A 15156-nucleotide genomic window follows, 5' to 3' on the forward strand; every position below is an offset into this window, starting at 1 on the left:
GGTCAGGGTACTGCTGAGTATTGCATAGTATTGCAGAGTATGGGCAGGGTACTGCTGAGTATTGCATAGTATTGCAGAGTATTGCATAGTATTGCAGAGTATGGGCAGGGTACTGCTGAGTATTGCATAGTATTGCAGAGTATGGGCAGGGTACTGCTGAGTATTGCATAGTATTGCAGAGTATGGGCAGGGTACTGCTGAGTATTGCATAGTATTGCAGAGTATGGGCAGGGTACTGCTGAGTATTGCATAGTATTGCAGAGTATGGGCAGGGTACTGCTGAGTATTGCATAGTATTGCAGAGTATGGGCAGGGTACTGCTGAGTATTGCATAGTATTGCAGAGTATGGTCAGGGTACTGCTGAGTATTGCATAGTATTGCAGAGTATGGGCAGGGTACTGCTGAGTATTGCATAGTATTGCAGAGTATGGGCAGGGTACTGCTGAGTATTGCATAGTATTGCAGAGTATGGGCAGGGTACTGCTGAGTATTGCATAGTATTGCAGAGTATGGGCAGGGTACTGCTGAGTATTGCATAGTATTGCAGAGTATGGGCAGGGTACTGCTGAGTATTGCATAGTATTGCAGAGTATGGGCAGGGTACTGCTGAGTATTGCATAGTATTGCAGAGTATGGGCAGGGTACTGCTGAGTATTGCATAGTATTGCAGAGTATGGGCAGGGTACTGCTGAGTATTGCATAGTATTGCAGAGTATGGGCAGGGTACTGCTGAGTATTGCATAGTATTGCAGAGTATGGGCAGGGTACTGCTGAGTATTGCATAGTATTGCAGAGTATGGGCAGGGTACTGCTGAGTATTGCATAGTATTGCAGAGTATGGGCAGGGTACTGCTGAGTATTGCATAGTATTGCAGAGTATGGGCAGGGTACTGCTGAGTATTGCATAGTATTGCAGAGTATGGGCAGGGTACTGCTGAGTATTGCATAGTATTGCAGAGTATGGGCAGGGTACTGCTGAGTATTGCATAGTATTGCAGAGTATGGGCAGGGTACTGCTGAGTATTGCATAGTATTGCAGAGTATGGGCAGGGTACTGCTGAGTATTGCATAGTATTGCAGAGTATGGGCAGGGTACTGCTGAGTATTGCATAGTATTGCAGAGTATGGGCAGGGTACTGCTGAGTATTGCATAGTATTGCAGAGTATGGGCAGGGTACTGCTGAGTATTGCATAGTATTGCAGAGTATGGGCAGGGTACTGCTGAGTATTGCATAGTATTGCAGAGTATGGGCAGGGTACTGCTGAGTATTGCATAGTATTGCAGAGTATGGGCAGGGTACTGCTGAGTATTGCATAGTATTGCAGAGTATGGGCAGGGTACTGCTGAGTATTGCATAGTATTGCAGAGTATGGGCAGGGTACTGCTGAGTATTGCATAGTATTGCAGAGTATGGGCAGGGTACTGCTGAGTATTGCATAGTATTGCAGAGTATGGGCAGGGTACTGCTGAGTATTGCATAGTATTGCAGAGTATGGGCAGGGTACTGCTGAGTATTGCATAGTATTGCAGAGTATGGGCAGGGTACTGCTGAGTATTGCATAGTATTGCAGAGTATGGGCAGGGTACTGCTGAGTATTGCATAGTATTGCAGAGTATGGGCAGGGTACTGCTGAGTATTGCATAGCATTGGCAGAGTATGGGCAGGGTACTGCAGGGTATTGCATAGCATTGGCAGAGTATGGGCAGGGTACTGCAGGGTATTGCATAGCATTGGCAGAGTATGGGCAGGGTACTGCAGGGTATTGCATAGCATTGGCAGAGTAAGGGCAGGGTACTGCAGGATATTGCATAGCATTGGCAGAGTATGGGCAGGGTACTGCAGGGTATTGCATAGCATTGGCAGAGTATGGGCAGGGTACTGCAGGGTATTGCATAGCATTGGCAGAGTATGGGCAGGGTACTGCAGGGTATTGCATAGCATTGGCAGAGTATGGGCAGGGTACTGCAGGGTATTGCATAGCATTGGCAGAGTATGGGCAGGGTACTGCAGGGTATTGCATAGCATTGGCAGAGTATGGGCAGGGTACTGCAGGGTATTGCATAACATTGGCAGAGTATGGGCAGGGTACTGCAGAGTATTGCATAGTATTGGCAGAGCACTGCAGAGTATTGCATAGTATGGGCAGGGTACTGCAGAGTATTGCATAGTATGGGCAGGGTACTGCAGAGTATTGCATAGTATGGGCAGGGTACTGCAGAGTATTGCATAGTATGGGCAGGGTACTGCAGAGTATTGCATAGTATTGGCAGGGTACTGCAGAGTATGGGCAGAGTATTGGCAGGGTACTGCAGAGTATGGGCAGAGTATGGGCAGGGTACTGCAGAGTATGGGCATAGCATTGCATCTCACTCCCTCTTCCCCTCTCCCCTCACACTGTAGAGCGCGCGGGAGAAAGATTCTGGGAGGGCGTCCGCTCTCCCAGAATAAGCCGACTGTGCTGTAGCCATCTTTTGGCTATGGCCCGGTCGGCAATTGGTTATAAAACTCACATTTGAGTTGTTGAAATCGGTGCGGGGTCAGGCTCCAGTCGCTCCGGTGGTGTCCGTGTGTCAGATTTCCCATGCAGGCACGTCAACAGGTGCGTCAGATGTTTGAGAACGGGGGGCGTGGCTTCAGCGTTCGGAGCATGCACCATGCCCACTCGGACACGTCACCGCTATCCCAAGAGGACTGTGGGAGATGTAGTTCACGGGAGCGGACTAACGATGACAGTGTAATTGTCATGGCGTGCCCACAGAGATGGCTCGGCGTGCCGGCAGCGGCACGCGTGCCACGCGTTCGCCATCACTGGTCTAGGCGTTCCCTGATGCTGGATCCGGATGACACCTGTCGATGGGTCGGCTGAAAGAATGACCTCATATCCGAAGTCACCAACACATCTTCAAACCGCCCTCTTCTTGCAGGCGCTGTTGGATTGGTACCCGCAACTCCTTCTCTGGGAGTGGGAATTGCTCCTCTGCCAGCGCACGCAAAAGCAGAATGAAGCATTTCTCGAAGCAAGGCCTGGAAGTGCTGCATTCTGACAGCCCTCTGCGACGGCGGTAACATTTCCGCCATTTTGTGTTTGTACCGGGGGGTCTAAGTACGTTGCTACCCAGTACTGGTCCTTGACCCTTATGCTTTTTATACGGGGGTCCCTAATAAAACACTGGAGCATGAAGGCCCCCATTTGCACTAAAGTGGAAGCGGTGTGGTGGCCTGGCTCCTGCTCATCATCCAGGATAATGTCGTCCTCTTCATTCTCCTCTCCCCATCCACGCACAACAACAAGGGTCCCAGAAAGGTTTAAAGCATGCTCTTCTTGCTCCTCCTCATCCACCCCGGCACCATCCTCCTCTGACTCCTCTTCAGACTCCTGTTGTTCACTTGTCTCAGATAGAGTAGACCCCCCTGGGAATTCATCCAGCATTGCGACTTCCTCATCTTCCCGCTCCTGCTCCTCCACAGCTTGATCAATGACACAACGCAATGCACGCTCCATAAAGAAGGCATAAGGTACGATGTCACTGATGGCGCCATGGCTGCGACTGACCAGTTTGGTGATCTCCTTAAATGGTCGCAGAAGTCTGCATGCGTCGCGCATGAGCAGCCACTGGCGCAGTGAAAAAAACCCCAGCTCCCCAGAACCTGTTCTGGCGCAGAGTTCATACAGGTAGACGTTAACTGCACGTTTCTGCTGGAGCAGCCTATCAAGCATATAGAAGGTTGAGTTCCATCACGTCGGGCAATTGCAAATAAGACGTCTGACCGGCAGATTGTGTCGCCGCTGAATGTCAGCAAGGCGAGCCATGGCCGTGTAAGATCTTCTGAAATGGGCCGAGATTTTCCTTGCCTGCCGCAAGATGTTCTGGACCCCAGGGTATTTGACAACAAATTGCTGCACGACCAAGTTTAAGACGTGTGCCATGCATGGCACGTGCGTGATTTTGCCCTGTTTCAATGCGCTAAGCAGATTGGCACCGTTGTCACACACCACTTTACCAACTGTCAAATTGAGCGGTGTTAGCCACTGATCTGCCTGTGAACGCAAAGCTGAAAGGAGTGCCGGGCCAGTGTGGCTCTTGGCTTCCAAGCACAACAGACGCAGCACGGCATGGCAACGTCTCAACTGGCATGTGGAATAGGTTCTGGGGAGCTTGGGCGGCGCAGCGGAAGAGACGCTAGCAGCGGAAAAGGAGGAGTCAGCCAGGGAGGAGGATGGAGTAGGAGGAGGAGGAGAAGAAGGGCCAGGCCTGCATGCAATCCGTGGCGGTAAAACCAAATCTACACGGGTGCCACAGGTTATATGCTTGACGGCCGTCAGAAGGTTCACCCAGTGGGCAGTAAAAGTGATATACCTTCCCTGCCTGTGTTTGCTAGACCACGTGTCTGTGGTCAGATGTATCTTGGCACCGACACTGTGTGCCAGAGATACATTCACTTGCCGCTGAACATGGCCATATAGCTCTGGGATGCCCTTCTCCCAGAAATACTTCCTTCCTGGGACCTTCCATTGTGGTGTTCCAATGGCCACAAATTTTCGAAAGGCCTCAGAGTCCACCAGTTTATATGGCAGTAGTTGGCGGGCTATCAGTTCTGACAAGCCAGCCGTCAATCGTTGGGCAAGAGGGTTATCCGGCGTCATCATTTTTTTTACGCTCGAACATTAGGCCCACGGAAGCCTGCCTTTTTGCAGAAAAATGTGAGCTTGGCGTGATGGAAGGTGGAGTGGAGGACAATTGTGAGGAGAGAGGAGAAGGAGAAGTAGAAGACGAGGCTGGACAGTGAGAGCCTGCAGTGTGGCTTTGTGTGTTCCGTTGCTCCCACTGGGCTCGGTGATGGCTGCTCATGTGCCTTCTTAAGGCGGTCGCCCTAGGTGAGTGTTGGGCTTACCGCGACTAATGCGTTGACTGCAAAGATTGCAGATGGCAACGCTATTGTCAGCAACGGACACGTTGAAAAAAGCCCACACTGCGGAGCCATGTGCCGGCGTCCTGGGAGCGCCAGATGTGACTGTACATGGTCGATGACTCGCTCCTGATACATTTGCAGTCTGCTTTGTCCCTCCTGTGCAATGTAAGTTATTCCTGCTTCTCCTCCCTATCTGCTGGTCCATATCTCCCTCTGAACTCCCCTCCTCTTCCTCTCTTGTGGGCACCCACGTGACATCACTAGACACGTCATCATCAACGTCACCTTCCCCACCGCTATAAGTAGAGATCTCGGAGTAGGCAGCAACACCGGGGACCAACCTCCTCCTTGGGCTGATCTGGGTACTGTCGTCAGACTGCTGAGTAGCGGTTGTTGCTACCTCCTCTTCCTGATCCAATACCAAGAGTGGCTGCGCATCAGAAATGTCCTCTTGATATGGATCGGAAAATAATTCCTGTGACTCAAGCGGAAGGTATGTGGTGGTGGTGGTGGTGGTGGTGTTGTTGGTGGTAGTGTCTTTGGGGGTGCACATAGCAGAGAGTGAAGAAGAGGGTGCAGATCGAGAGGATGAGGAGGGTGCAGAAGAGTAGGGCTGAGTGAGTCACTCAACCAAGTCTGGTGCGTCCGTTAAAGTAATTGAATGCACCTTCTGCAACTTCCCACTTTGGCTCAAGGCTGTTTCTCCTGCCCTACCCCTACCACCCCTGCGGAAGGGCCTGCCTCTTCCTCTGCCTGTCATTTTTTAAATGACCCTGTGACAAAACTCTCAGTCCCTATACTGATGAAGGACTGCTGCAGTATAGGGCAGCAGTCAGCAGTGGTGCACCTCAACCCTATCTATTGTGGACCGATAGCGGTCCTTACAGAACAGCAGACTGTACCGCACTCAACCCTATGTACTGTAGCACCCTAGACCAACTTACCAGTCCTTATAAGGACCTTTGTGGAACAAGTAGGTTGTGTGTGACTGATTAGCAGACTGTACGTCAGTCCCTATACTGATAAAGGACTGCTGCAGTATAGGGCAGCGGTCAGCAGTAGTGCACCTCAACCCTATGTATTGTGGACAGGGGAGGGCTGGGCCAGGGGGCAGGGATGCAATTGCCCCCTGGGCTGCTCTGTTATGCGATGGCAAAGGCTGCTGTGTCGTCAGCTCAAAACCGCAACATGCACAGTTCTTGAGCTGGCCGAGTCCAATACTGTGAGCCAGCGATGTCTTCATGTCAGGGCTGACAGTCTGTGTTACACAGCACAGCCCCGCCCAGCCTCTCCCTACTCCACACCATTGGCTGGCAGAGGCTGGACCTGCTCTCTGCTCAATCTGAGCAGTTGGCTGGAATCCAGTGAGGCTCCTGGGAGGCTGGGACCATCCAAGTAAGTGAGCTCCTCCTCTCTCCTCCTCTCTGCAGCCAAAGAGTTTTTTTTTCTAGCAGCCTGTGCCAGTACCTTGCCCTCCTAGGGCTAGGTGGTATGATGTGGGCTGTCGCTGACATGCTGCAGTTTGGCTGCAGTGCTGGTGTACTGGCAGTCATCCTGCATGTTGCCCCTGGGACATAGAGGATGCACATTTTTACTGCATGTTCTGAAAGTGCACAAAACGTCCTGCATGCTGCATGTTTGGTGCACTTTCAGAACATGCAGCAACAATGAGTAACCTAAAAGAAGTCTGAGGGGGTGTGACACCCGCCAGTACACCCGCACTGCAAGCCAAACCACAGCACACCAGTGTGAGCCTAAATGCTTGTATTCACTTGCAGCAGCCACTGCCACTCCTCTGAAAAGTGATCCATGCTCAGGTCACTTTTCAGAGGCATTTGACAGACAGTGAATAGTTGATATCACATTTCATCCCTGCCTGCTTTAACCCCCCTAAATGCCAATCCCTGCAGGTAACGACACAGTTCACTTTGAACTCCGCCTTATTTCCATTACTCTCTGTAGGTATTAGATGTGGTCTCACCTTTTTGTTTGCACATCTAATACCAAAGGGTACTTTCACACTGGGGCGATGTGGGCGGTAGTGGCACAGCGCTGCTCGTTTTAGTGGCGCTTTATCATTGTTTTAGTGGCGCTAGCGGGGCACTTTTAACCCCCACTAGTGGCCAAAGAAAGTGTTAAAAACGGCCGTGTTGCATTCATTTCAATGGGCTGGGCACCTCTCCCAAACCGCCCCAATAATGCTGCTTGCTGGACTTTTCAGAATGTCCTTCAAGCGCACCGCCCCAGTGGGAAACCTGGGGTGGCATAAGAAGCGCTTTACAGGTGCTATTTTTTAGCACTAAAACGCCTGTACAGCGCCTTGAGTGTTAAAGGACCCTAAAGAGAGTTCTGGAAATAAGGTGGAGTATAAAGTGAATTTCTACACCTAAGTGGAGCCCCACTTTCAGAAGATTTGAGGATATTATTAAACCCAGAGACTGGTGGACTTAGGCCACAATAGACAGATTGAAATTCTGCCAGTTCAGCAGACATTTCAATCTATCTCTATGCAGACGGGTTGTACAGAATTTGACTCCATCAACTGACAGTACAACCAGCGTGTCTTTATGTTTTTTAGCGATCAGTGCTGGCTGCTATAGCTGCCAGCGGTGATCACTGTATTCTGATGGCTTGGAAACTTTCCCCACAGAGCACACACCGACACACGGCTCTTACGGAAGCTTGGTAATTCAAGTTCTGGGCTTCCCTAACATTACAGCCCTGTGGGGCTGTGACCAAGTCTGGGCAAGAGCTGGGATATGACATTATTTACCTCATATCCCTGCCACTCCTAAAACTGCTCCACTGCAGCACCAGGCCCACAATGCCCTTAATCTGGCCGGTGCTCGGCATGCGCCTTCATGTGCATTTCTTACTATCCGCAATTGAGACAGGAGGAACCTGCACCCTGGTGAATCTGGTGTTCATGCCGGGGAGACAGCAGGACTTGCGTGTTTAGCCTGCTGCGCTCACTGTGACTCTCAGCTACACTGCTTACTTGGCTTGCCCAGTGGTGTGGTGCTCACTCACCAGAGAAGCTCCGGACTCCACAGGTAGTGCTTAGTGTGGTGGCAGTGACAGCACAGTCTTTAGTCTTCATCTTCCTGCAGTCTCATTGGTCTGTGTACTGGGTGTGGGGAAGGGGCCAGCTCTTTTTCTCAGTTTCTCTGGGGGCAATCATGCAGTCTCTTTCTGAGAGACTGCTTCATTCTCTGAGAGACTGCTCCACTTCACACTGCCTGTACAGAGACTGACTGCTTCACAGTGCCTGCACAGAAAGTGACTGCTCTCTCTGTGCAGGCAGTGTGAAGCGAGGTCTGTGCAGGCAGTGTGAAGTGGGTTCTCTCTCTGTGCAGGCAGTGTGAAGTGGGTTCTCTCTCTGTGCAGGCAGTGTGAAGCGGTCTCTCTCTCTGTGCAGGCAGTGTCGAGCAGTCTCTCTCTCTTTGGGGCAATGTGGAGCAGTCTCCCTCTCTCGCTGTACGGGGAATGTGGTGTAGATGGGTTGTGATTCAGTGGTTCAATGGGCCACTTGACTGGACTTTCCCCCCAGGCCTAAGGCTGCCAGCCCTCCCCTGATTGTGGACCTATACCAGTCCTTAAGGAATAGCAGACTGTACCTCACTCAACCCTATGTACTGTAGTACCCTATACCTTACCAGTCCTTATAAGGACCTTTGTGAAACAAGTAGGTTGTGACTGATTAGCAGACTGCAGCAGTCAAGTATATTATTCTTTCTATATTTGGAAGAAAGAATATTATACGTGTACAAGCCTATTACCGTACCACTGATACCAGTCCTGAAAAGAACCTTTGTGGAACTAATAGTAACAGCTACTGATTAAACTGACCCTCACTGCCTCACACATTGCTTCCTGCCTGTCCCTATACAAACTGGCAAAACAGAGGCTACTGGAACAATAACTGGAATAGCTCTTTTGTGGACCTGATAGTAACAGCTAATGATGATGATGATGATGATGATGATGACTAAACTGACTCTCCCTGCAGCACACACCGTCCTTTCCCTTTCTCTAAACTGACAAAAGACACTCAGGCTGCTGCAACAATCAGTAGCACTGCACTGCCTCAAACCTATATCCTGAACTACACCTAACACCTATACCAGTCCTGAAAATAACTTTTGTGTACCAAATAGCTAGCGATTTATCTCTCCCTGCTCCACACAGCAACCTCTCCCTATAGTGACAGAAGAAAGAATGTAAAATGGCCGCCGGATCGGGTCTATTTATAAGTTAGGGGGAATGTCCAAGTGTCCATGTGCTGTAATGTCTCAATTGGCTTTCCTGTACCCCATGATGGATGTGTCATCATAGGTCAAAGTTCTTTTACACAGTAAACACGGAAGTCCGCCGGGCGAACGGCGGCAAAAGTCTGCCGATCGGGCGGACCGCAAACAGCCGAAATTCACCGCGAAAGGACAACCGTTCGGCCATCACTATTGGCCACACCCCCCAAACCACATTAAATAGTGGGTGTGGTTAAAATGCAGTGGGAGGGTCTTTAAGGGGCATTATATAACAGAAATGCATAGGTGCAGGCACTCAGCCAGCCCCCCAACCCCCCCCCCCCCCCCCCCCACCAAACCACATAAAATAGCAGGTGTGGTCAAATTGAATTGAAATACCAGGAGTGCATTACCTTTAAGAGTTCAGGGGTGCGCTATGTACAGGGTTCAGGGGTGCGCCGCATACAGCGTGTAGGGTTCAGGGGTGCACTGCACACAGCGTGTAGGATTCAGGGTGCGCTGCATACAGCATGTAGGGTTCAGGGGTGCTCTGCATGCAGAGTGTAGGGTTCAGGGGTGCACTGCACACAGCGTGTAGGATTCAGGGTGCGCTGCATACAGCATGTAGGGTTCAGGGGTGCTCTGCATGCAGAGTGTAGGGTTCAGGGGTGCTCTGCATGCAGAGTGTAGGGTTCAGGGGTGCTCTGCATGCAGAGTGTAGGGTTCAGGGGTGCTCTGCATGCAGAGTGTAGGGTTCAGGGGTGCGCTGCATGCAGAGTGTAGGGTTCAGGGGTGCGCTGCATGCAGAGTGTAGGGTTCAGGGGTGCGCTGCATGCAGAGTGTAGGGTTCAGGGGTGCGCTGCATGCAGAGTGTAGGGTTCAGGGGTGCGCTGCATGCAGAGTGTAGGGTTCAGGGGTGCGCTGCATGCAGAGTGTAGGGTTCAGGGGTGCGCTGCATGCAGAGTGTAGGGTTCAAGGGTGCGCTGCATACAGAGTGTAGGGTTCAGGGCTGTACTGCATTCAGAGTACAGGCTCTCTTTCACAGACCCTTACCTCTGCATCCACATCTCATTTCCACCCTTCTCAGCTCTGACCTCCAATGCAGCCTACCTCCCATCCATGGTCACCCTATACTAAGTACCCGCATTTCCTATATCCCCGCAGTGAGTGCAGGGCACATGGGCTATCTGTGGAGCCGACGGGCGAGGCAAGCTGTCCTTGTAAGCACAGTAGTCAGGATTCTGTTGTTTTCAAGTGACAGCGGTGAGCAGGGAGCAGTGGGCAAGAGTTCCACCATGCTTCAGCTGAAAGAAAGCCCTGTGTCCATGGGGTGCTGAGCACACGGGGTGTGGTTATATGTGCAGGTCTATACACGGGAAGAGATTTTTTTTTTTGCTAACTGGAAAAATGTGGCGCTTGAGATTTGTTTTATGAACTTGTATTGATAATCCTCACAAAAATCCACAAAAACATAGCGTGATGGCAAAAAAAAAAAAGTGGTCCATCAAGTCTGCCTAATTTGAGTATTTTTAAGTCCAAGTCGGGCAAAAAAAGGGAACATCTTTCTTTTAGTTATAAATGAGTAAAGCTCAGAACTCACCTGGCCTTTCCTGAAGGGTGGTGGCAACCTTAGAATAATCGAGTAATGAGAAAATATGATCTGATGATTATCTGCTTTTATATGTACTCTGACCTTGGAATTAATAATGTGTCAGGTCATCGTCTGCATTATTAAGATCTCTTGATAAAAATTCAGGAAATTAAATCCAGTAACTATGAAAACCCTTCTTTTTTTTTTTCTTCTTCTTTTGAAAATTCCGAATTGAATGTTGTGTTTAAAGGTGATGGTAGCTGGCTGGATGACGCATCGTCCACCTCCAGCCTGGGAGAGCCTGAAATCCAGGTAACGCTTGTGTGTGCGCAAATGTTGAATTGTGTTAAGTAACTGTATGACGGGCTTACGGGACGCAAAGTCATCTGTATCCTATTACCCCCCCAGATTGCAGAAGACAGTCTGAAGATTCTTTCTGGCGCTTTACCCGAATCCACCAACACAAGGAGGGTATTTCTGGATGCCAACCTAAGGGACGGCTATTGCCCCATGATGCCTCATTCCATGTACTGCCTGCCGCTGTGGAATGGGATGTCCCTGGTTCTCCTGACTAAGGTAAATGGTTGCAAAGTATACAGTGCCTTGTGAAAGTATTCGGCCCCCTTGAACTTTTCAACCTTTTGCCACATTTCAGGCTTCAAACATAAAGATGTAAAATTTTAATTTTTTGTGAAGAATCACCAACAAGTGGGACACAATTGTGAAGTGGAACGAAATCTATTGGATTTTTGAAACTTTTTTAACTAATAAAAAAATGAAAAGTGGGGCGTGCAAAATGATTGGGCCCCCTTGCGTTAATACTTTGTAGAGCCACCTTTTGCTGCGATTACAGCTGCAAGTCGCTTGGGGTATGTCTCTATCAGTTTTGCACATCGAGAGACTGAAATTCTTGCCCATTCTTCCTTGCAAAACAGCTGGAGCTCAGTGAGGTTGGATGGAGAGCGTTTGCGAACAGCAGTTTTCAGCTCTTTCCACAGATTCTCGATTGGATTCAGGTCTGGACTTTGACTTGGCCATTCTAACACCTGGATACGTTTATTTGTGAACCATTCCTTTGTAGATTTTGCTGTATGTTTGGGATCATTGTCTTGTTGGAAGATAAATCTCCGTCCCAGTTTCAGGTCTTTTGCAGACTCCAACAGGTTTTCATCCAGAATGGTCCTGTATTTGGCTGCATCCATCTTCCCCTCAATTTTAACCATCTTCCCTGTCCCTGCTGAAGAAAAGCAGGCCCAAACCATGATGCTGCCACCACCATGTGTGACAGTGGGGATGGTGTGTTGAGGGTGATGAGCTGTGTTGCTTTTACGCCAAACATATCATTTTGCATTGTGGGCAAAAAGTTTGATTTTGGTTTCATTTGACCAGAGCACCTTCTTCCACATGTTTGGTGTGTCTCCCAGGTGGCTTGTGGCAAACTTTAGACGAGACTTTTTATGGATATCTTTGAGAAATGGCTTTCTTCTTGCCACTCTTCCATAAAGGCCAGATTTGTGCAGTGTACGTCTGATTGTTGTCCTATGGACAGACTCTCCCACCTCAGCTGTAGTTCTCTGCAGTTCATCCAGAGTGATCATGGGCCTCTTGGCTGCATCTCTGATCAGTCTTCTCCTTGTCTGAGCTGAAAGTTTAGAGGGACGGCCAGGTCTTGGTAGATTTGCAGTGGTCTGATACTCCTTCCATTTCAAAATGATCGCTTGCACAGTGCTCCTTGGGATGTTTAAAGCTTGGGAAATCTTTTTGTATCCAAATCCAGCTTTAAACTTCTCTACAACAGTATTACGGACCTGCCTGGTGTGTTCCTTGGTCTTCATGATGCTCTCTGCGCTTTCAACAGAACCCTGAGACTATCACAGAGCAGGTGCATTTATACAGAGACTTGATTACACACAGGTGGATTCTATTTATCACCATCAGTCATTTAGGACAACATTGGATCATTCAGAGATCCTCGCTGAACTTCTGGAGTGAGTTTGCTGCACTGAAAGTAAAGGGGCTGAATAATTTTGCACGCACCACTTTTCAGTTTTTTATTTGCTAAAAAAGTTTAAAATATCCAATAGATTTCGTTCCACTTCACAATTGTGTCCCACTTGTTGGTGATTCTTCACAAAAAATTAAAATTTTACATCTTTATGTTTGAAGCCTGAAATGTGGCAAAAGGTTGAAAAGTTCAAGGGGGCCGAATACTTTCGCAAGGCACTGTATATGCCAAACTGGTTACGGTATATTAACCACTTAAGCCCCCGGACCATTTTCCAGACCAAGCCCCTTTTTTGCGATTCGGGCACTGCGTCGCTTTAACTGACAATTGCGCGGCCGTGCCACGTGGCTCTGAAACAACAAAATTGGCGTCCTTTTTTTTCCCCCACAAATAGAGCTTTCTTTTACCGTAATTTTCCTTTCCTGGTGCCTATCCATGGCAGCATGCATACCCTCCCTGGTATTCGATATAATTGGAGAATGCTAGGGGGAGGATATGGGTTTTCCTTTTTATAAGCTAGTAACTATCCTGAGGGGAGGACTCGGGGCCGGAGCTATCGCTGGTATCCTGCCATGGATAGGCACCAGGAAAGGAAAATTACGGTAAGTATGAAACAATTTTCCGTTTTTTTCCTTTGTTTTCTTTGTCTGAATTTCTCACTTCCTGTTTCTCCTCAGTAAGCTGTTCTGGCTGACTAACCACCACTCGGATGATGGTGTGAAGATTACTGAGGAGAAACAGGAAGTGAGAAATTCAGACAAAGAAAAAAAAAAACATTTAGAAGGGAAATCGAAGGAAAAGGTAAGTGAACCAACAATGCACTAGCTTAAAGGAACCTATTTCGAAAATAAAAAACTAACCTTTACAACCCCTTTAAGAACTGGAAGAATTTGCGCCATTACTGACCCGGCCATTTTTTTTTTTTTTGCGATTCGGCACCGCGTCGCTTTAACTGACAATTGCGTGGCCGTGCGACGTTGCACCCAAACAAAATTGACTTCCTTTTTCTCCCTCACAAATAGAGATTTCTTTTGGTGATATTTGATCATCTCTGCGGTTTTTATTTTTTGCGCTATAAACAAAAAAAAAGCAACAATTTTGTAAAAAAAATCATTATTTTTTAAGTTTTGCTATAATAAATATCCCTCAAAAATATAAAAAAAAAACTTTTTTCCCCTCGGTTTATGTATTCTTCTAAATATTTTTGGTAAAAAAAAAAAAAAATCGCAATAAGCGTTTATTGATTGGTTTGCGCAAAAGTTATAGCGTCTACAAAATAGGGGATAGTTTTATGGCATTTTTATTAATAATTTTTTTTTTTTTTTTTACTAGTAATGGCGGCGATCAGTGATTTTTTTTATTGTGACTGCGACATTATGGCGGACACGTCGGACAAATTTGACACATTTTTGGGACCATTGGCATTAATGCAGCAATCGGTGCAATTTAAAAATGCACTGATTACTGTAAAAATGTCACTGGCCGTGAAGGGATTAACCACTAGGGGGCAGTGCAGGGGTTAAGTGTGTGTGCTTTTTTATTTATTTTTTTAACTGTAGGGGGCGTGGCTTGGCGTGTGACTTTACTGATCGTCTTTCCCTATAACAGGGAACAGGCTCAGTAGGAAGCATGGGGAGAGGTTTGTTTACACTTACCTCTCCTCGTTCTTCAGCTCTGTGACCCGATCGCGGGACACCGGTGGTGATCGGGTCCTGCGGCCACGGTCACGGAGCTCAGGACCGGGTCGCGAGCGCGCCGCCCTCGCGACCCGGTCCTGAGCTCTGTGACCCTACCGTGGGACACCGGTGGTGATCGGGTCCCGCGGCCACGGTCACCGAGCTCAGGACCGGGTCGCTCTCGCGCCGCCGGAGGCGCTCTCGCGACCCGGTCCTGAGCTCTGTGATCCGATCGTGGGACACCGGTGGTGATAGGGTCCGCGGGTCCCGCGGCCACGGTCACGGAGCTCAGGACCGGGTCGCGAGTGCGCCGCCGGAGGCGCTCTCGCGACCCGGTCCTGAGCTCTGTGACCCTACCGTGGGACACCGGTGGTGATCGGGTCCCGCGGCCACGGTCACGGAGCTCAGGACCGGGTCACGAGCGCGCCGCCGGCGGCGCTCTCGCAACCCACGGCTAGGCACTACAAGGGCAATGTACCGGTACGTGCTTGTGCCCAGCCGTGCCATTCTGCCGTCCTACATCGGCGTGAGACGGTCCTTAAGCGGTTAATGGGTAAGACATTGGGAGTTTCACAATTTTATCCAGCAATCACTGGTACGGGCAGTAGACTGGACATGAAGAATCTTCCCATTGACCACAAATGTAAGGGGTATTCTTCCTGGTGACCACCACACTATGATGATACGTACCATGAACAGTAGAGAAATTAATTGTTAGCATGG

General features: G+C 49.1%; 1 protein-coding gene across 1 annotated transcript in view; it reads left to right on the plus strand.

Annotated features, from left to right (window-relative positions):
* HPS1 (HPS1 biogenesis of lysosomal organelles complex 3 subunit 1) overlaps nt 1-15156 on the plus strand; it is a 115748-nt gene that overhangs the window by 44383 nt on the left and 56209 nt on the right. Inside the window, exons 10-11 of the mRNA XM_077455709.1 lie at nt 11003-11064; nt 11161-11328. Coding sequence (XP_077311835.1) covers nt 11003-11064; nt 11161-11328 — 230 coding nt within the window. The remainder of the gene's footprint in view (nt 1-11002; nt 11065-11160; nt 11329-15156) is intronic.

This window comes from Lithobates pipiens, unplaced genomic scaffold (assembly GCF_037356315.1).
Source record: "Lithobates pipiens isolate NorthernLeopardFrog02 unplaced genomic scaffold, aLitPip1_a1.2 Scaffold_25, whole genome shotgun sequence".
NCBI lineage: Eukaryota > Metazoa > Chordata > Amphibia > Anura > Ranidae > Lithobates > Lithobates pipiens.